A 22,541-nucleotide genomic window follows, 5' to 3' on the forward strand; every position below is an offset into this window, starting at 1 on the left:
CTAAGATTTAAAAGTTAAAAAAACACAACTTTAAAACCCTTGATAACATAGTTGTTGCTTTTTTTGACAATAGCTTAGGGTGCTTTTACCTCAGGGACCCAACTAATAAAAATTTTAAAAAAAGCACTTTCTTCTTTTCTTGGTTTGATTTTCAGTCGTTTCAATATATTCAACATAAAATCTTAATACGGCCTTGAGGGAATTTCCTTAAATTTCGTCGACTCACTCAGACACAAGAATAAACCGAGTTTAAATGTCAAGGTCACTTTGACCACACAAAATATGTTTTTTAGCTATTACTGAAGAATTCATATGATAAATATGACAAAATTTCATACAAATGTCAAATAGGATAAAATGATGACCTGACGTTATATCCAAAAGGTCAAAGGTCAGCTTCACTGTAACATCATAATGTTCAGCAAAAATCCTTTTCTGGCCATTACGCAACACTATAACTCAGAACTGTCAGATACGGAATTGGTGACACTAATTTTGGGTGCCCATCTTGAAACTGTGCTGATTGCACAGATCTTTGTGCTGTTGGGTTGAAGATGTAAGAAGCATCCACATTTCAGAGTATGCAGCTTCTTTGTAGCAACATCTAAAGCTTTGTCAACTGCCATGGCTACATATGAGTCTAGTCAGATGGTAACTCCAATGTGACTGGTCTGCGGAGGCGTAAAACTCCAAGATGTTAATTGTAGTTGAAAAAAGAAATACATCTTCCTATATTTAAAATAAAGTTGAATTCATGAGCAATAACAGGCATTCCCGCTCCATTCATTACGTTCAGAAGTTTTGCTGCTACATGCTGACTTGGTACAATCAGTAGGTTGTGTTGGCTGAAGTTGGCACACTTTCAGCAGATTTGAAGTATTTGTTGAGTTTAGATATTGTGTCATTCATCATAAGAGTTACACACAGTTGGCTCACTCTCGTGTGATGTGTTTCTGTGTTTGTGCCTGTGTTTGCATTTTTGCACACAAGTATGATCCGGAGCTGTCATCACGGCAGTTTGGCGTGGAGTTGTCCCGTCTGACCAGCGAGGAGCGAACAGTTCCCCAGCTGGTGGAGAAACTCATCAACTACATCGAGATGCACGGCCTCTACACAGAGGGGATCTATAGGAAGTCTGGCTCCACCAATAAGATCAAAGAACTACGTCAGGGGCTGGATACAGGTGAGGCTGACACTAAAACAATACATCATACCTGCGTATTACCTGTGTTTTCATACCGCTAATGTTCATTCTTAATTCACTTTGTGTCTGTTGTGAAAACAAAGTTAGCTAGCGGGATGAGATTTGAAATAATAATAACAATAACAGCTGGTATTTAAGTGAAAGTAATCAATCTGCTGCAGTCTGATGTTATAATTAGCTTCAAGCCTACTCAATCTATAAAATACTACTGCTAGTAGTACTACTAGTACTGGTGCTGCTCCTCCTCCTTATTCTACTAATATCACTACTTCTACTGAAATTACCTCTACCTCTTATTGTACTACTACTACTACTACTACTGCAGCTACTTCTTCTTTTACTAACTGCAACTTATGCTAATATCACTACTACTTACTTTACTACTACTTCTATCATTACTACTACTGCTAATTGTACTTCTTCTCCTTCTACTACCATTACAACTCCTTCCGATTGTTCTACTAATACTGCTACTTCTTCTTGTCTTCTACTGCTTCCACTACTACAACTACAACTACAGTCATTAATACTACTTCTTCTACTGCTGCCACTACTAGTTATTCTAACATCACTACTTCTACTTAATGTACTATTACGTCTACTAATAGCAGTAGTGCTTATCCTTCTTCTTCACCTTTTACTACATATGACATACTATTTTTACTACATACAGTACTCCATGTCCTCTCTTTCTACTTCTCTTACAACTTAATGTCCTGTCATCACTACTACTTGCTCTACTTTTACCAATACTAGTAGTAGTACTTCTACTCCTTTTATTTCTTCTTGTTTTACTACTAACAAACTAACATTACTCCTTGTCTTCTACTGCCACGACTACAACTACTTCTACAATCATAACTGCTGCTTTTGATTGGAATACTACTACTACTACCTCTAGTACTAGCACTACTGAAGGAGTTTTTCTCTTGGTTGCTGCAAGTAGAAAAAACTCTCACCCTCCCAGGGTGAGCGCTATGTTCAGAATTCTTAAAAGCGACTCAATAAACAGCAAATAACTGAATGTCCAAACAGAATTTAGAATTTTGAGTTCAAATCTTTTATTGAATCTTCTCAAGCAAGCAGTGAGCAGTTACAGAGCTCTGGATCAGAAATGCCTCTCCCTAGCCGATAACATCAGCGAGTCAGCCTGCATTCTGACAACCTGTCCTTCCCTGATCCAGTCTTTTATACTATTTACAAAGAGGAAATGTGAATGAAGGTAGAGTCATCTTCTGGTTGGCTCCCCTCGTTATCTGGCTCCCCTTCCGGCATGGCATCATCTTTGGATTGGTCAACTTGAAGGACAATCCCTTATTAGGAATTGTTTTTCTCTTCTCGGTGTCCTGTTAGATTGTCATACAGAACGTTAAACTGTCATCCAGAACACTGAGTTATTGCGATAATATATCTTGTCTTCTTGTAAGGAATAAACATGACCATATAAGGAATAAACAGGAAATAAGGAATGAACATGAACATGAACATTGCATCATATACTTACATACTCCAACACTACTACTACTAAGACTACTACTACCTCTTCCACTGCAACTTATTCTACTATCATTACTAGTACTATTTATAGTACTACTGCTTCAACTACTACTACAAGCAGTTCTTTTTCTTCTTCCTCTTCATCTTCTTCTATGTCTGCTGCAATAGCTACTACTTCTGATTGTATTACTACTCCTGCTACTTCTTCTTCCATCCTTCTTTTTCTTCTACTACCACTACAACTTATTCCACTGTCATTACGATTCTACTATCATTACTACTACTGCTCATTGTACTACTACTACTACTACTACTTTTTCTTCCAGTACATCTAACACTACTATGATTTTACTGCTACTGCTTCTTCTACCATTTTTGCTTCTTTTTATTTCTTCTTCTACTGCTACTACTTTTTCTAGATAAACTGTATACGGAAGTAAGTGAAAGATGAAACTTAATTTACCTGAACACATCTGTCCTTCAGATGTGAGCAGTGTGAACCTGGATGACTACAACATCCACGTCATCGCCAGCGTTCTCAAACAGTGGCTCCGCGATCTGCCCAGCCCTCTGCTGACCTTTGAACTGTACGAGGAGTTCCTCAGGGCCATGGGTGAGCTCATAACCATCACCCTCAGTGACTCCCTGTTGCTGTTTGTCAGTCTAGAAGCTCTTCCAGCTGACAGTCAGTTTCAGAAGGTGAAATGTTGCTTGGTCTGAGGGTTTTTGTTTGTTTTTTCTTTCCAGGTCAGCCAGACAAGCGGGAGGTGATCCGAGGGGTGTATTCGGTGATCGACCAGCTCAGCAGGACACACCTCGGTACACTGGAGCGCCTCATCTTCCATCTGGTCAGGTGAGTGATGAGACAGGAACCAACATCAGCAGCCTCAGGCAAGACAGCCATCGACTAAACCCTGAGTCTGACGTAAGATCTTAATAATAATTTTGGCTGTAAGCAAAGTGTCTCAGCAGGTGGTTTCATTTTTTCACTGATTATTGGCTGCCCCGGTCTCGTGTCGTCTTGTCTGCTGTGTTTTATGAGAATGTGTGTCATACTCTGTAACATCAGGATTAACAGGATAACCAAGATATTGTGCGGTTTGTTTCAGGATCGCTCTGCAGGAGGAGACCAACAGGATGTCGGCCAACGCCCTTGCTATTGTGTTTGCTCCTTGCATCCTTCGCTGCCCCGACACCATCGACCCGCTGCAGAGCGTCCAAGACATCAGCAAGACCACTGCGTACGTCCACTGTTCTCAACGATCCTAACTCAAACAGCAAACAAAAACCAAACAGGGCTTGTAAACAAAACAGCTGCCTGCAGCAGGAAAGTTTTAAGGATCAAAATAGTGTATAGAGTAGAAATGTCTCACTTGAGAGTTTTTTTTTTCATTTCTATATACTGTTTCAATTTTAGACTTTCCAACCCCAGTAGTACTTCATGAATAGCTGGTGCGCCCCAGTTTGTTATTCTACACGAATTAACTCTACGCGTATCTGTCCTCTGTAGGTGTGTGGAGCTGATCATCAACGAGCAGATGGGCAAGTACAAAGCTCGTCTGAAGGACATCAGCAGTCTGGAGTTTGCAGAAAGCAAAGCCAAGAGCAGACTGACCCACATCAGGAAGTCCATGGTAAGATCAGACTGCTGTCAGTCATCAGACAACAGCCGTCTATCGGCCTCAGTGCCAAGTTACATAGTCATTATGCTAAAGATATTCCTTATTGCCTTGCATTGACATGGATGTTATTCCTACTTGTTCTTCTCACTCATCATTTAAACGGTGACACAACAGTTTTATTTTAGCTCAATGAGCAGCTGGCATGGTTTTCACATGGCCATGGCAGGAGTTCATTCATACATCTTTCATCAACCGATTTTGCTGTGTTTTTGTAACACGAGCAAAAAGCAACAAAAAATCAAGGGGATATACATGAGCCTTAAAATGTGTACACAGCAGAACACAGTGATGTAGGGGTTTTAAATTCTTCTTAATGGGCCTACACATGTGCTGCAAACCTTGCTTTTACAAGAACATTTATGAGGTTATGATGGCTAATGCCTCTCCACTATTAAAAGTACATATTTTTTCCACTCACCTGTAGTGCTAATTATGAGCCAAGATTGTTTTGGTGTGAGTTGTCGTTTGTTAGAGACATCGACCATAGAGATGTCTGCCATCCCTCCAACGTAATGTTAAGTTGGAGCTCATTTTAAATGTGTCATACAGCCTACTTTTAGATACGTAGATCTATAACACAGCATCATATTTTACACAGGGAACCCATGATCTGTCAAATAAATGTTGTGCAGTGCAGAGTACAATATTTGCCTCTGTCATGTATTGTATTGGAAGTATAATTGAGCAAGCAGTTGTGAAAGAAGTATTTAGACCCTTTGCTTAAGAAAAAGTAGCAGTACTGCAGTGTAGAAATATTCTCTTACATGTAAAAGTCCTGTATTCTAAATTTTACTTCAGTAATTAGCATCAAAATATACTTAAAGTATATCTACTACGGGATGTGCCTCAGTTATATTTAACAAGAGTGTATTTAAAAACTTTCACTTCCCACCATATTTAGCTCAATTTTAACATAAAAATCTCTGGACATCTTTTGACCTGAAAATCACCTGACCCACTCTAACTTTATCACCTTCAGCACTCCCTAACCCTAATCTGTCCTTCCTTCCTTCCTTTCCCCACCCCTCCTTTCAGAAACCTGTACTAATTGCTGTTAGGTTTATGAGCATAACCCGCACTGCCACCCCGGTATGTATGCCCCTCTCACTCCATGTGCCCACCCACTGCCACAACCAGTCCTGTCCTGTCCGTCAGTCTATCTGATCCGTCCAACCATACTGTCTGTTGCCTCCAGTCACAGTACTCATCACGTCTGTCTGTAGTTCTCTTTTAGCTGTCCGAACTTCTGTTTGTGTATTTCTTACTGTTCTCTTGTTTTGACTTTGGTATGGAATAATTCATGAGGTCCTCACACAGTAGCCCCACAAAATAACATTTCCTGTAATTACACCAAAAAAGAGTGTAGATGTGACATCTACATTTACTCTAAAACAGTGTGAAATTGTCATCATAGAGTTTGGGTGTAAAGGAGACGTGATAAGATGCTGTTTAAATGGTAAAAACCTCAGGAAGAGTGACTGAGGAGAGATCCCTTTTCCAGGACAGACAGACGTGCAATAGATGTCGTAACAACAGCAATAACAATTGGCAAATAAATTACAGTAATAAACTTTGGTTGAATTTAAGTTCTGACCTTAGGTGACCAAAATTTGATGTCAAATAGAACACTGACAACAGATGACATTGACGCTCAATTGGTTTTTAAGTTGCGTTATTAAGTAACCAAAATCGAACATCTTCCAAACATCTCACGCCAACATCGTCTTGATGTAGAATAAAAACAGTCAGTCGTAGGGTATGGAGAACAAAACCCAAAGCCTGTAAAAGGTCATAATGTTATATCAACACAATATGAAATTCTAAACAAAATTTAACCTCTGTCTGACGTAAGAGCCCATCATCTTCCTGAAATCATACTGATGTCCTGCCAATGGGGTTGATACAAACTGACATTGGAGATTGGTAGTTGCTGTCTTTGCAGTTTAAACTGCAAAAAAACAAAAGAAGATGGTTGTTTCTAATGCAGGTTAAATAATAAAAACCCATTCAGACTCCACTGAGAAACAAATGTCCTAAACCAAGAAATCTGTCTTGCACATAAATTTGAATACGTAGGCTTTGAGTAATAGTCGATAACAAAAGTCGGCCATAAGCTGTAGGTGGATGGTTTCAACATATGGACCCAGGGAAAACGAACATTTGAACCGCTGGTCTCCTAAATGTATCATATTAAGAGGATATTTGTGGCGCAGTATACCATGGGGGAAAATGCCATGGCAATACTCTGCCTTTGTCCCATCATATTATAGCTACTTAGATAGGCTTGGACTCAAGTATGTCTGAAGACTCTGCGACTGACTTTGAACTTTCAGTTTTTTTTCCCCACAGTTCTGCTTGTGAGACAACTGTTGTGTGAACAGATGGGATTTTAACAACATCTAACATTCGCTAGCAGTTGCTAGATGCTACTGATTTACACCAGCTAATTAGGGAAAATTTGGGTGTGTATTTTATAATACAGTTAATATATATTAAGTAAGAATTGTGTGAATTAAGTTCGTTTTGAAGCTAATCTACCTAGCTCACTGTTTACATAGTTGGTTTGGCTTTTGCCAAACTTAATCTTTTTCAGATATGGATGGTAATGTACAGTAGTTTGGCTGTTTGTGAAAAGTTATTTGTTAAAAAAAGTTTCCAGTGTAGTGTTGTTGCCTTATCTCTGTAGGCCGCAAACCAAGCTACCTACCAAGCTTGATGCTAGCAGCATCCCGTCCAATGTTAGAAATGACAACAGTGCTATCAAGCTAGCCTCATTGTTTATGTGGGACGAATGAAGGTTTTTTTCTTGTCCCTTGACTAAAATAAGTGCAGTTACGTAAGTACGGGATATTTTTACAGATTCAAGATCAGGTCTGGTGTACAGTTTTTTTGTGACTGTAGTTTAGCCTTTGGTTAATGTGTATGTTTGTGGTAAGCGCTTTGAGAGAGTAGCACTCTGACTGTAGCTCCACTGACTGCTCTTTGCTTTCTGTCTCTGCTCCACAATTTATTATCATGCAGCCTAACACAGCTAAACTTAAGGTAATGCCTACCTGTGTGTGTGTGTGTGTGTGTGTGTGTGTGTGTGTGTGTGTTGTTGTGTGTGTGTGGCAGAAGATATGTTTGATAATAATCAGCAGACCTCATAGTTTCTTAGCCGTGATGTTGTGAACTGATGTCGTCAATACATCGTCTTTATAGTCTGTATGTGTTCAAAACATCCAACCGTGTCTACTACTACTACTATTTTTATTTGTCAGCCTCCACTAACACATTCCCTTCCTCTGTAATTTTGTGTGTATACTTGCAGAGCAAAAGCCGTGTGCGACAAAGCAGCACTCACACAACCTCGCCTCCTCTCAGCCCCAGAGCACCCGCTGCGGTGGTGGATGGAGAGGGTGCAGGAGGAGGAGGAGGAGGAGGAGGAGGAGGAGGAGGTGGTGGAGAGGATGCAGCGGAGGCCGGGATGAATGAGCAGCAGCAGCTGGCGATGCAGCAGGAGGAGCGAATCCTCACCGAGCAGATTGAGAGTCTGCAGAAAGAGAAGTATGACGTCTCTGTGGTCGAACTGTTCAGAGCATATCAGATGACATTGGAAGCGTTTTTGTTTGTATACAAGTTATTAAGGCACAGGGAAGGTAACAATGAGTTGTAACAGATGCAAAGCTATGTATGAATGAGCACCTATCTGTCTATAGTCATTACCCAGGTATCACTGATCTCTTCACGCACATACAAATACAGTTTATGTATTTCTTATCAGGACAAAATTAACCTTTGTTAGTAGGGATTGTTTGTAGGCCAAGTGAGAACTTGAAGTCAGTCTGTAGTACAAATTGTAAATAGCTCATGTAGCGGTTATTAATAACTACATTAGAATTTGGATTTTGCACTCCTGTGGCGGTCTTTAACTGGCCTCGGTGTTCGCCTCAGCGAACAGGTAAAAGTCTTTTAACAAAGTCCTTAAGGGCAGGCAACGGATGCTGACAGTTTGTGCAGCAGGTGTTGCTTCTAGGTCTGTGGCAGAGTTGATGGCGAATCGCGGAGTGTCCTTCTCAATTAAAACTCGCAAAAATAATCAAAAGTAGTCCCATTGGTCTGAGGGAGTCACTTTAAATTATTAATTTGATTTTACTTAAAACTAATTACCAAAAGTGTCTTTACTGACCAAAAACTGGTATAAAGGAAAGCGTCAAAGAGATTTAAAAGAAAATGGCTTCAAAAGTTAAAGTTCAGCAAAGCTCTGGTGAGCTGTTGCGGCTCCGCTTATAAAATTGAAGAAAGGAAAAAGTTGCGAGCGCGGATGCACGAGACGCGCCGCTGTAAAAAGGAGCGAAAAAAAAACTTTAGAAGAGAGAAGAGAAGCCTTGAGAAGAGCCGAGAAGTTGAGAGAGAGCGAAAAACTTGAGAGAGAGAAAGCTGAGAGAGAAGAGCTTGAGAAGCTCACTCAGTTTTTATCTTTCGATTTGGGGGTGCGGATGGAAGGCGGAGTTAGCGAACTTTTGCACCGAGCGATGGCACATCTGGAATTAGTTTCTAAAAGACCTAATGTAATTTAGGAGACATTTATGTCTCTGAACTTTATGACGAATTACGCGATCTAACCCGTGGTGTATAAATTCACGTATCTCATCACCACTATAGTCTCATCACAGTAACTTCAAATACATGTTAGGAGACCTAAAAGTAATTTATAACGTAACACATGATTCTGAAGATCCTTTGCTCAATTCTGTGAAATGACCACACATAACATAAGATTGTACCATGGATCCTAACAAACTTGGTGATTACTTAGATATAGGATTACTTTTTAACAATATACAATGAATGCAAAATAAGATGTAACTATAAAGTTGGTTACGAGATTACTGATAATTAAAGTCACTCGATGGCAATAGGGCTCCATCACAAAAAGGGAATAAAACATGCTTTTACCTAAATCATTCAAATTAAATGATAAAAGAATGGGAGTTGGTCCTACTTCTTCATCAAAGTACAAACTCTTATCTACAAAGAGAAGGATTAGAGAATTAAGTTAAACTTTAACTCACAACCTAGGTCCAAGCGATTCTATCAGATGTTAGTCTCAACACAAGGATTTATAATGACTTTACAACATGTCCTGCCTTTGACATCTCAGCAGTGGGGGCAATGAATGACTGTTACAGGAGGGCATTCAGATATCTTACATCCTGTGGTATGCTGGACGTGGCCTCAAGAATGCCTGTCTCCCACGCATCTTGTGATGAAAAGGGCCAAGTACTTGTACAAGTACTGACACTTTCTGTGGCTTAAAAGCAGAATGTGTTTGCAGATACCTACATGGAGTATCAGTTAAGTTAATTAACAACCCTCTGTTGGATGTTTTGGGTTGTAAAACAGTGTCTCTTGACGTGTCCCCCACTTGCCCAGGGGACGTTGAGCTCTGGAGTTCCTCAGAGGAAAAATGTAATGACCACGCCAAGGCAGTCCACTACACTTACAATAGGGAACGCCCAAAAGTTCAAATGTAAATAAAATGATTAAAAAACGCACTTCTGACCAGACTTGTAACCTGCCATTTGTATTTGTGTGTGTGTTTGTGTCGGCAGGGAGGAGTTGACATATGAGATGCTGATCTTAGAGCCGCGGACGTCTGATGATGAGACTCCTGAATCTGAAGCATCCATCGGCACAGCAGACAGCTCTGAGAACATCACAATGGAGACAGAAGGAGCAACATCAGACCCCTCTGGTACGTGTGTGCGTGCGTGTGTGTGAGAGAGACAAGACCTTTGAGTAGTTAGACTGTTGTTTATTGAATAGTAATGATGTGTAGATGATGAAGAAACCTTCGCTGACACCTACTTGGTTGCATAAGAATAAGTTTATTACATCAAAGTTCAGCATCCACTAGTACGGTTCTTTCTTACCCCGAACCAGAAATCCAAATTCAGTGAGTCTCAGCAATCATGCTGGAGGGAGTGTGGTTCAACGTCGGCCGATCATGCACATATTTTTTGGACTTGCCCACAGGTTAAACTTTTTTGGGAAGGTGTGGACAATTTAATCTTAAAGATTTTAAATCTGAAAACTGATTTTTCTTTCACCTTTTTATACCTTGTAATTATTCCAAAAGGGCTCAGTAAGAGGGACACTTATCTTCTGAAGATTTTTATGGCTGCAAGCAAAAAAACAATTACCAAAAGCTGGCTACAGAGGAACACACCCTCTATTTCCCTTTTCATCAACATAGTTAACTCCATCCGCTTAATGGAGAAAATGACTTTTTCCCTTAGACTACAAAAGGAGAAGGGAGATAAATACTGGGAAAAATGGGATTGCTACAATCAGCCAATGTAGGAGATCCTTTTATTACCTGTCTTCTGTCTTCTCTGCCTGTTGTACTGTAATACCCAGACCTTACATGTTTGTATGTTCATATGAATAATAAAAATAAAGTATAAAGTTCAGCATCCACCAGGCACCATGGTCTGCCTGTGAGAGGATTCAGGACCAATACGAATCTCTCTCTCTTACAGCTCATGCAAGTCTCTTATATAGGTTCAGGCATCAATACATTCTTCAGTAAAACAACTCTTCACCTGTTGTAATCAATCACAAGACCCCACAAATATGCCCTTTTTGGAGGGAGTCTCATTCCGTGTTATTTTTAACCTGCTGCCAGTATTCTACACACTTGACTCCCAGGCCAAACCATCCCTAGACCTCTGACCTCAAGGTCTCTTTGTGCCTGACCAAATGAAGAGCATAAGAAATGGACCATAATACACCTCAAGACCCACTGACATAGTTACGGTGGTGGAGTAAAGATGAAGTTTGCAGCTTGGAGGAACAGATGAAGTGACACCTTTTTGTCATCTCAACCCACTTTATGAGTTTTCTCCTGCTACGCATTTTCGGTAAATGTGTCAGTACAATATATTTTCCACAGGGCTAGAACGTGTCTTTAATCAATAACAGGAACAGGTAGGATTAGGAGTTTTATGTGTTTTTAACCCCTCTTTTGCTCTCTCAGCAGAGCGTGGAACTTATCGCTCCAGAAAGTCTGAAGCAAAGAGCAGACGAGCTTTACGTCGTCAACCCGACTCCCAGGACTCTGCAGACTCCGCCTCCACCATCTCCTCCTCCTACCACCCCTCCTCCTCTCTCTCCTCCAATGCCTCTGGCTCTCCCTCTCCTCACTACCGGTTTCGTTCCTCCTCCTCCGGGCCCCTGCTCACCTCATGTGGCTTGGGGGCCCCGCTGGCCGAGGCAGAGGGGAGCCACGGAGCCGGTAAGACCCGCCACAGGCTCAGGCTCAGCCGCAGCTCCCCACGCGAGCCCTCGGGAAGCCACCGGAGGGAGTCGGACTTCAGCTCGGGGCCACAGCAGCTGGTTCTGTACGGCAGCAACGAGTTCATGGTGTGAAGCCGAGGAGGGAACACATACCAGCTGCCACCTGTTTGAGAACAGGACGGCGTATGAGAAGAAGAAGAGGGGGAGGGAGAGTCCGAGGCTGAACGAGGCTGGTCACGGGGCGAGGTTTGAGCTCACTGTCGCCTGCTGCCCCTCCTCGGTGCCCACCCCCCTCCTCCCCTGGTGCAGTCAGAGCAGAGAGCTGTGGGAATAAAAGACGACAAGACTGGAACTATGATGCAGAGGGACAAAATGACAGGTCAAAGAAAGAGGACTGATGGAAGCTGGAAAAGACGCGTTTGTTGAGCCTCTGACCTCAGTGCTGTTTGACCCCTGCTGGAGCACCAGGGGTCGGTCAGAGGACAGAGACGAAGAAGAGACGGACAGATGCTAACACACAGAGGAAAAACCCACACTTGCAAAGCCAAATCTTATAGTGCCCCATCTTTATTTTTCAGCATGTGGGCAGGTGGACAGAGCCACCCAGAAGAAATGTAGCCATACTGACTGAACTGGCGGACTTTTTGTCTGTAACCAGCGCCAAGCTAGGTCTGCTTTTCACGTTTACACAGGACACACCAGCCACGAGGCTGCATGCTTCTCCATCACACTTTTTCCCACGTCAGTTTGAAGAGACTGTACAGAAATATGTTACATTAATATTATTATTATTATTATTAATTATTATTATTGTTATTATGTTACAGAGGAAAAAAGTGTACATAGAAAGAAACTCCAGTGCTGCTCCTGGGTCGTCCATTGTTGATTAGTCTCTATTTCCTGTTTGCTATTTTGCAAAGTGAGGTGTCTGGAATTCAGGTTCCACTTTTGTTTCTGTGATGGTTTTGCGCGATTTACCATCTTCTCTCTCTCTCTCTCTCTCTCTCTCTATTTTCTGATTTCACAGTGAACCAAGCCAACTTTGGGTTTCCTTGCATTATACTCTTGGGAAATATTAGAAGGAAAAGCTGTCAATCTGCGCTCACAGTGCTACACGTCTGGGGCCAGATGCATAAAACTCTGTGTACATTCACTAAAACTGTGTGTATGCACAAAGGAAGAAAGTATACTCATTCTTTTGAGTCAGATCTATAAAACCGCGTGTACGCCAGATTCTGTTTTATAAATCTCAACATTGTGGCGCAGGGAGCATGTGCACAAGCCTTTTCCACATTCACAGTTGGATGTAAAAATGCTCTTAAACATACACTTCATATTGATATTTGTGCCCCTCCACCACTCAGTAGATCTGTCAATGAGAAGCACGGTTAAGAAAGTGCAATTTCTCTCACTGTGGTGCATCAGCAAAGTTCTACCAAAGCAGCTGTCATTACACACGACTATGGATATTTGTAGCGTCCGTACCACTAAATCATAATATTTAAACAAACAATCATTGCAGTAAAATCTCAATCATCATTATCATTAAACGTCAGAATAATGATCAGTGATTCATTCATAGTGTTTAATCAGTCCCTTGAGCATTTTTTGTGATTGTTACAGCCTAAAATATGTGATTTCACAGCAGCTTTTAAAAATTGCGGTGCATGTTGCAATGGAGACCGTCCCTGTGAGAAGTTCTCCTATTGCTCTCTCTGCCCTGATAGCATGAGTTAACACAGCACAAGTATAAATATCATATTTTGCACTTGGGCAGAAGCCTCACAGCAGCAGTTAACATCTGACACTGAGCCATTATTCTCACACTGTCACCAAAATGGCTCGACTGTTGTTAACCCTGCAAATAAGTGTTAGGTTATGTTAGCTGTGTGATGACAACAGTTAGCCCTGTCACTGCGTGTGTGACTCGTGATTAACAGAGAGAGAGAAGTTTTGCAAATCAGTACACTGCATGCAGCTCTAAATGAAATGAGATATTACTCGTTTTAAAAGGTCAATTTTCTGATACAGTTGCAGTGATTGAAGAAAATTGCACGGTCACACAGAAGTCTCACAGTGATTGGCTGAATTTGTGTCAATTGTTATAATTCCAACATTGCAAAATCTCAGAGGTAATGGCTTATGTTAAAACTGACTTAACAAAGTGTTTCACAAAATGAAATTACACAATCACTAATGGGAACGTGAATGTAAATGAAAATACTGATGGAATTCATCGCTCATAAATAATTTCAAAATTAACTTTATAAATGCGCCTTTGGTTGACATTCAAAGAACACTATGCAGCCTGCAAAAATAATAACCCAATCAGTGAAATTTGCAAACAACTCAAACCCCGCAACTATTTCAGCTAAAACCATGTGTAAACCTGGTCTGAAGAATATGTGTGCGCATTTTCATCACACATTTTTTTCTCTATAAAAACCTGCTTATGTGCAGAAAAAAGTGTACGCATTGTTTTTGTGCATACACATCGTTTATGTATCTGGCCCCTGGTGTCACATTTACTTTAACTGAGGTGTCAAATGTCAATCAGCCATAAGTGTATTGTATCTGTCTTTCCATTTAAGCTTTTTTGTTTTCTCCTCTTTTTATTCAGGAACATCAGTGTTACTACGTCAGAACTTGAATTTTTTTTTTACATAAATATCTATATATATTATTGCTGTATTATAGGTGTTGTTATTGATATCAAAGATGTCATATTTTTGTTGTCCATGGTTAATTTTGTTCGGATTAAAGCCATTTTTTTTCTTTCCTGTGTGCATGCGTGTGTGTGTGTGTGTGTGTGTGTGTGTGTGTGTGTGTGTGTTAGCGTGTGAATGAATGAATAATTCTTGCCACTGTATCACCTCCCTGGTTGTGCATGTGTAGTCGTTTCTACATACACACTCACTAGTGTTTCTCCCCTAAAAATGTTCTTGTAAAGGTGAAAAAAAAGTCTCTGCAACCATCCAGTGACACTTAACTAACTCAGACATATGAAATGTTTCATTGCACCTGTGGGAAAACTCTTGCACTCACACACACTCAAACCGTCCATGACGTCCTCTGAGCCAATTCAGCATACTCTCTTCTTCTTCTACTTCACCATAACAGTAGCTCTTCCATCCTCTTCTCTTGCAGCTCTGGCTGTGAAAAGTAGCATTAAACTTTCTTGTCAACCAGACAAAAGCAAGTAGCAACGAACAGAGACCGTCCACTTGTTTCTGCATATTCTTACTCTCTTTCTGTCTCTGTCCATACAGTATCGAAACCATTGGTGTAATATTCAGTTTTATGGCCCCACTCAGTGGCTTAACAGCGCTGATGTCTCCGTACTTTAGCTGCAATATCTCTACCTGCTTGCTGCATCTGCGATCAGATGCTTTTGAGCAACTTTTGCGCCGATCTCACCAACACAATCAGTGTTAATCAACATTTCCTTAAAGCTGGAACTCTCACAGAAGACTGTGCTGATCTTAATGCAGGTGTGGAGACTTGCAGTGTGTTGTCTTTTTACAACATACGCTGTAAAAAAAGAAGTTTCAGAGGGGACAAAGCTGATTCCTGCTCAAATATCTGTAAGCTGATATTTGATGGGATGTGGTCTGTGTACATGTCCAGGCTGTCAATATGACAAAAAAAGACAAAAAAAAGTGAATGTAACTCACTGGAAGGCATGCTCTGCTTTCTCTGGTTGTTTTTTTCTTCTTTTATACACAGTGTATGTACTATTTATGATCATGCTTTTGGGGTGTACATTGGTTTAAAAGAATCTGTTATAAAAAGGTGTTATTAAAGGATATATTATCCTGTGTACGGTTCATTATCTACTATTAATCATGGCAACATTTTAAAAGGCCTCAATCGGTCTGTCATGTTTGTGCTACGAAGCAAGAAAAAAAAGCGCTGTGTCTTTTTGTCTGCGCCACTCTGGACACGGTTATGTATAAGGTGCAATTTGTGTTATATTTCTTTTTTTTTTTTTAATGGACATGTTTATGGTTGTAAGAAGAAAAAAGACTTTATGGGGAAAATTCATCTGCTTATTAAAAAAGTGAAACTGCAGCCAAACACTCGTGAGTTAAGTCATATTTTGCCTGGAACAAATCAAGACATGAATGTGTATTTTACTTTTTCATTTGTTGTTGATAGCTTGTAAACTAACAAATGAATGTCAGGTAGTTTGCTTCTAATTACCGCAAAGGCGAGTGCTCCAGGAAGATGTTTTTTTTATTTGTGGCCACTCACCATTATCAAAGCATCTGCTGCCATGAGCTGAACTGTTCATTTGGGGCACTGCTGACATATATACACCATTCAGTTATTCACCACACTCCCCGGAGCGCAGGGCATACACTGGGCATAGATGGAGCAAAGTCAAACACATTGAAAGTGAAACTTTTAACTGCTCATGGGTCTAAAAGTCTGCATACATGCACAGCAGCTGCTGCTCACATCCATTGGTCTTATCAGTTCAACAGATTAATTGTCCACAATTTTCCATGAAGGATGCAAGAAAAATAAAGTTTTCTCCTCAAATCTAAAGTAACACTGCAAGATGAACTTATTAGCCAATGGCGATTTCTCATTTGAAATACGCCTGTAATAAAACAAAACAAAAAAGTTCAATATTTCTGTGACTTCCTCACAGACTGAGGGCTGCAGGACACCGCCCCTCCCCCTGCAGCTGCAGACTCATCTGCGCTTTGCTCGCAGATCATCTCGGAGGAGCTTTTCCTGCATCAGTGTCTCACAGCTGATACCACTTTGAAGTTTGTATCACAGCTCAGCTGACACTTCATCAAACTATCCACGGTGAGTTGAGACTTTTTTTAAAATCTTAATCAGCCCGTATGGTCAGGTTAATTTTACTTTCACTTTTAAAAGTGTAACTTTTAAATGTCGGCTGTAGGCCTCGTCTTGACTGTATGGACGGTCGTCCACTAAAGTAAAAAACAGCTCATTCCTCACTTTTGGCGTGTCATCTCGCTGTTTTTGTGTTTTCTCCGTGCTGTGTCTCTTGGATGCCTGTTTGCTATCTATTCATAAAGATCCGACTTCATCAAATTGTGCGATAGTTCAACTTCCACCTCTTCCTATGTGTCTATCGCTATCTCTCACTCACACTCAGTAAGTCTTCATTATGAGCTCCGCGGTGCTGAGGCTTTCTGTTATTTGACCTTTTGTCAGAAAAATTATTGACGTTTGCCATGATTTAATGTTTCTGGTAATAATGTAATATTTTCCTGTAGACCCAAAACTGTGTCCTAAGAGCATGCAAGTGCTTTTCTGTCCACACCTTATCTGTCAGGCCTAAATATGGACTTTATGTAGTCTAAACAAACCACTGTACCTATTTGCTGTGGAAAAAAAAACCCCAACACAATAAGGGACTGTTCTTTATTTATCAGAGGAGAGGCTGGCTGGGGTGTGACTTTTTTTACCCTTCCCAAAGCTAAAAATATTTTTACTGGAGTCGTCATGAGTGACGGGCGTAAACTACACTATATGGACAAAGGTATTGGGCCACCTACACGTTACACACTTACAAGAACTTTTATGACCAACTCATAAAAGCTCCCATAGGTGTAACGTGTACTCCCCCTTTTGCAGCTATAACAGCGTCCATATAGTGTTCATGAGTCAATCTCTACCAGTCATTAGATTTTAAAAATGTGCTCTTTGATGTATGAAAGTTAAATGTTAAAGACAAAATCACTTGTTGTGCATGCTGATTAGTGCATGCAAAGGTTTATTTAGGGCCAAATTTTATATGGAAAAAGTGATTTTTGATGACATATCAGTATGTTAAGCTTAGATTTGGCTATGTTTTTTCCTCTGAGGGAAGCATTCATGGCAGATGATATGTTCAAGTACTATTTGGATATTTGAAAATCCAAAGATAAATACAAAATACAGTCATTTCAAGTTGTTGTGGCTTGTCCCACACTGTTGGCCCCAGTTGACACTCAGTGGCCTATTTTCTGAATCTTTAACCGGCGTCGGCAACATTTGAGCTCGTCGGCGAATGGCCGTTCAGCTTACAGCAAGAGAAGCGAAACAGAAGTGAGGAATGTAAACAAAGAGTCAAAGTCAAGACGGAGTAAGGTCAAAAAATACATACATTATATGAGGTAAGACTGTTTTTCTGTATCCGTTGAGCTCTTGAGCAACATTTCTTGATGGTTTATGTTGTTGTTTACTGGCGCACTGGTTGGGTGGGGCAGATTGGCCCTCATAATGGCCAGGCTGGCACAGGTTATATATGTAACCTGTGCCAGCCTGTGTATATGTATTTTTGATGCATTATCACACTGATCACACATGATTCTATAGGATGTATTACTTCATGTTTAAATGTCTGTCTCTAAATTCTTGCAGATGTCTACCATCGTTTTCTTTGACATGGAGACCACTGATTTAGGTAACATTAACGTTATGTCTGTTTGTCTGCTTATCAATATTTCATCAGTCACAGTATCATCAGTTAGATTAAACATTACCTTTGTCTTTTTTTTTAATTTAGCTTATCTGACAATGGTCAGTGTTAGAATATTGCCCCTTTTTAACAATAATTATTTATATTTTTCTATTGATTATTTTATTGAGCTCACAGTTCATATTTGATCTTGTAAATTGTAGCTTACTCATTGTACTTTAATTTTTTCAAGAACTTTCAGTCACTTCTTGTTGAAATATTTTATGCCAAAATAGTAGTCATGCCTCAAGGCATTATGTTTTCAGGTTGTCTGTCCGTCCGTCCATCCCACTCTCGTGAACATGGAATCTCAAGAACACTTTGAAATTAAGCAAAAACTGCTTGGACTCAAGGATGAACTGATTCAATTTTGGTGGTCAGACGTCAATGTCGCCTTGACCCCTCAAAACATGTTTTTGGCCAGAGTTTAAATCCATAAACAAAATGTCACACAAAATATGTAATGGGATATAATGATGAAACTGTGCTGATTTTGTGGAGAAAAAGTTCATGTATTCCAATAGTGCTTCTAATGAACAGTCCAACTTCAAAATTTTAAAATCAGTTTATGATTGACAATGAGGGAAATCCTTGATACAAAAATTTCATATCCTAAATGTTACAAACAACCGTGGGAGCTTGAAAAAAATGAGTCTGGATTCAAAACAAGTAACTACAATGTGACTATAATGGAAATTCATAATATAATGGCATGCAATGTAATGAACATTTTCTGTTAAGATAACTTTTATCACTACAGCACGACAAACCTCCCAGTTAAAAGCAGCAATGCATTTGGTCTTTGGAAATGTTCGTGTTTATTTGCATTCAGAGAAAGAAGTGAGATCCAATAACAAGTGATCATTTTCACGCTATAGTGCCAGGTGTGAGAAGACAAACTTTAAGTTTCCCTCTTGTAATCATACATGCATACTGGAAGTTAGTTATCTTAGCTTAGTACAAAGAATGGAAATGGCTAGCCTGGATCTTTCTCAAGGTAACGAAATTAAGCCATTTCTCACAGCTGATAAATAGTCCCGAACATAGTCCAGTTTTATCATTTTGAATATTGTGACATACATTTATTTGTATTTTCTTTATCTCTTTTTCTACTATCAGACACTGATTTGTGTCACCTCATCCAGTTGTCAGCCGTTTGTGAAGAAGAGGAATTTGACGTCTACACCCTCCCCCTCCGTCGCATCAGTGAGAAAGCCGAGGAACTGACGGGCTTCACTGTCAGTTATGGCCGTCTGTTTCGCCACGGTGAATGTTTGTACACCGACACAGTTAACCGTGCTCTTCGTAAATTCATCCGTTTTCTGCAGTCCTGCAGCTCTGACGGGAGCCCCGTTCTGTTGGCGGCCCACAACGCATGGGATTTTGATGCACCCATACTCACCAGATTGCTGCAAAGGTTCTCTCTGTTGGAGGACTTCCAGCTAGCAGTGTCTGGGATTTTGGATACCTTGGTACTAAGCAGAATCTGCAATCCCTTTATGCGCTATCATCGTCTGACGTCTCTGGCCCGCTACTTCCTAAGAAGAAACTACGATGCCCATAATGCCTTAGAGGATGCCAGAGTGCTGCAGGAGCTGTTCGACCTTTGGGATCCCGCTGAATGGATCGTCGAGAAAGCTACCAGTCCAACCTTGAATTTTTAAAGAAGCTACTGAAAAAACAACAATTTGGCCATTAAAACAAAATATTTCATTTGAGTTTGCTTATCTTTTTCTTTGCAGTTTTGTCCTCATCATGTGCCCTCAGGTAGTTGGACAGTTCGATATTTTAAACATTCAGGAAAAAATAAATGGAGAGGTAGATTAAATTTCTTGTGATAGGACACAAGTAATGCTTGATACACCCTAAACTCAAGGGTATATGGTGCTGATACTGAAATTCGTATAGACTTTTTCCTCATATATTGCAACATCTGTCACACACGCAATGTTGTTCTCTTGGTTTTCCATCAATTTTTAGCATAATTTCCCCACAATAACCATTCAGTTTCCTTTGCTTGCCTTTTTGTCTGCTCTCATTGTTCTCACCACCTGCTTTTACCAACAGCAGTTAACTCCTGTATGACAGTAAATCTTCAAAACTTTCTTTCAAGGGTTTGTCACATTGTTTTTTGGGAAATTGAGGATCATTATCAAGAATGAAATGGGAGGTTAGTCAAGAGTTGGCTATATTTACATTTTGTGCTGATTTGCATTAAAAACAACTTTCAAACATAAAAACCTCTCATGCCTAGATGTTTTGCTTTGTTACTTTGTGTACATAAAGTGAAAAACGGATTTTGTTTATTTGCCTGTGTTGATGGAGGTCATTTTATAATTATATAGGCAATAGTCCTCACAAATTTTACAAAAAAAAAAAGGAATGAATACAAGATTAATCCTCAAAATAGTTTCTAAAACAAAAGGCCTCTAGCAAAAGGTTGAGATGTTACTTCATGGTATTTCTAAACCGAAAGAAAAAAAATCAAATTCACTTACCCTGTGCTGTTACAAAGCTTGTAATGTCTTACTTTACCAGCATACTATCTCAGTTTATCTCTGTGGAATTAATAATATTACAAGAACAAGTATTATCTCCATGCATTTGTTGTAGATATTTATCATTACAATATTTTGAAAAAACAAACTCAGAAATGATAAAAAATTAAACTGAAATAGCTTTTTTTTAAAAATCAAATTTGTGATGGAATAACATTAACTGTATGGTATTAAAATCAGATAATATTTGTCCTTTAGTATTCAATGATAATTGCAAATGTATTATTTTAGAATCATGGCCATGTATGTATGTGCTCATATATATAATCACTCTGATAGTTTGTTTTTCTATATTCTGTAGCTGTCAATTATATTTCCCTCTATAGCTGTGTGCTTTAACACTCATTACTGTCTTCCTGCCCAGTTGGGCCTCACGGCTCCCCTCCCTGCCACCTCTCCTTTGGGCTGCTTGAAGCTGACTCTGTTTATGTCATGGCAGAGAGCATTATGTTTCTGGTTGTCCGTCTCATTGTTGTGAATGACATATCTCAATATATCTCAAGAAGATTTTATGGTCAAATGTCACTGTCACCTCATCTGTCTCATCCCTGTGAACACCTTGAGGGTTTTTTTTATCTGGCACAAACATTCACTTGGACAGAGGGCTGAGCTGATGAGATTTGATGTGACCTTGTGTCATTTCTCAGGAACACAATAACTTAAGAGGGCACTGATGAAGTTTTTTAAAATTCGACACAAATGTCCACTTGTGCTCAAGAATGAACTGATATGAATTTGGTGGGAAAGGTCAAGGTCACTATGACCTCTTAAAATATCCTTTTGGGTACTACTCACAAATTTATTTGCTAACTGTTACAAAAATTCACACAAATGTCTAATAGTATAAAATGATGAAGTGCTGACATTATATATCGAAAAGGTGAAAGGTAAACTTTACTGTGAAGTCATAATATTCTGCAAAAACACTCTTCTGCTCATTTTCAAGGCAGACATTTGGGGATATAGGTAAAAGTCATCATCATTTGTTGATGATGAAACAATTTTGACAATACAGATATAACTTATAAATATTATATTTTATTAAGCATTTGACTTAACATGGGGGATTTGAAGTCTATAGTGAAAAAACATTTTTACTTTCCTCTGACTTAATAAATATATTTAAAGCCACAAGAAAAAAAACAAACTTCCTTACATGCAAAAAGGGTAGGAAGTCAGCCAAAAAAATCTCTTGGCTAAAAGTGAAGAGCTAAAAAAAAGTACAGTCTTGCAGGAAGGATTTTGTTTTTTAAGCATCTGTCTGCATGCCCAGATAGTGCAACTTTCCAAATCAAAGTCAGCCTCCTCCTGTCCATTGGTAGGCAGGGTCAACTCCTGTTACTCTTTTACTCCATTTTGTTACAGTTTAACAATTGCATGATTTCTAATTTTGCATTTAGGGCAGTAGATGTAGTGTTTTTAGAGTGGAATACGCAGTATGGTGCTAAACATGACAGTGTTGTCAAAGATGGTGGAATTATGTCAGTGGTGCAATTCTTAGCTTAAAGGCAGTTAAAGAAAAGTATAAACAGGGAAACATGATGTTCTGCACACACTCTAATACACTATATTAATTGTCCTAACACAAAATCGAAACTACATTTCAGCAAAGACTTCACAGTAGGATTAAAGCTAGTTTCTGTGAGTAATTAGCTCTCTCTTAGAGGTGATTCATAACGACCAACGTTGGAAGAACGTTTATCTAAGTGGTACTAAAAGTTTATACTGGGGTGTGAGATAAAAGTTGGTTTGGGTCAGTGGCCTGGTTTAGTGGCTGTGTTAGAGAAAGGGGTGCTCTTATCTTCACGTCAGCGTGTGCAGGAAGTTGTAAATCT

The 22,541-nt window shown here is 39.7% G+C and overlaps 2 protein-coding genes across 3 annotated transcripts in view; both read left to right on the forward strand.

Moving 5' to 3' along the window:
• LOC121949825 (unconventional myosin-IXAa-like) overlaps positions 1-15,731 on the forward strand; it is a 164,643-nt gene extending 148,912 nt beyond the window's left edge. The window contains exons 36-45 of one of the 2 annotated variants that reach the window (XM_042495609.1): positions 991-1,183; positions 3,186-3,314; positions 3,449-3,554; positions 3,811-3,942; positions 4,212-4,335; positions 5,419-5,472; positions 7,405-7,425; positions 7,694-7,929; positions 9,978-10,120; positions 11,405-15,731. In XM_042495609.1, the coding sequence (XP_042351543.1) occupies positions 991-1,183; positions 3,186-3,314; positions 3,449-3,554; positions 3,811-3,942; positions 4,212-4,335; positions 5,419-5,472; positions 7,405-7,425; positions 7,694-7,929; positions 9,978-10,120; positions 11,405-11,796 (1,530 nt within the window). In that variant the 3' untranslated portion in view covers positions 11,797-15,731. The remainder of the gene's footprint in view (positions 1-990; positions 1,184-3,185; positions 3,315-3,448; positions 3,555-3,810; positions 3,943-4,211; positions 4,336-5,418; positions 5,473-7,404; positions 7,426-7,693; positions 7,930-9,977; positions 10,121-11,404) is intronic. The other variant, XM_042495610.1, reaches the window with a different exon arrangement.
• A 639-nt stretch (positions 15,732-16,370) lies between these two features.
• LOC121950460 (DNA polymerase III PolC-type-like) lies at positions 16,371-20,382 on the forward strand. Its single transcript, XM_042496464.1, has 3 exons — positions 16,371-16,485; positions 18,052-18,094; positions 19,268-20,382. Exons 2-3 carry the CDS (start codon positions 18,052-18,054, stop codon positions 19,810-19,812), a joined length of 588 nt encoding a protein of 195 aa, XP_042352398.1. The 5' UTR covers positions 16,371-16,485; the 3' UTR covers positions 19,813-20,382.
• The last annotated feature ends 2,159 nt before the right edge of the window (positions 20,383-22,541 follow it).

Source organism: Plectropomus leopardus, chromosome 11, assembly GCF_008729295.1.
Source record: "Plectropomus leopardus isolate mb chromosome 11, YSFRI_Pleo_2.0, whole genome shotgun sequence".
NCBI classification, from domain to species: domain Eukaryota; kingdom Metazoa; phylum Chordata; class Actinopteri; order Perciformes; family Serranidae; genus Plectropomus; species Plectropomus leopardus.

Excerpts from the sequence above, each read along its gene's own strand:
- LOC121950460 (XM_042496464.1), top strand. The coding sequence starts at position 18,052 with ATGTCTACCATCGTTTTCTTTGACATGGAGACCACTGATTTAG. Across the intron at positions 18,095-19,267 it reads CATGGAGACCACTGATTTAG|ACACTGATTTGTGTCACCTC; the intron begins GTAACATTAACG and ends TTCTACTATCAG.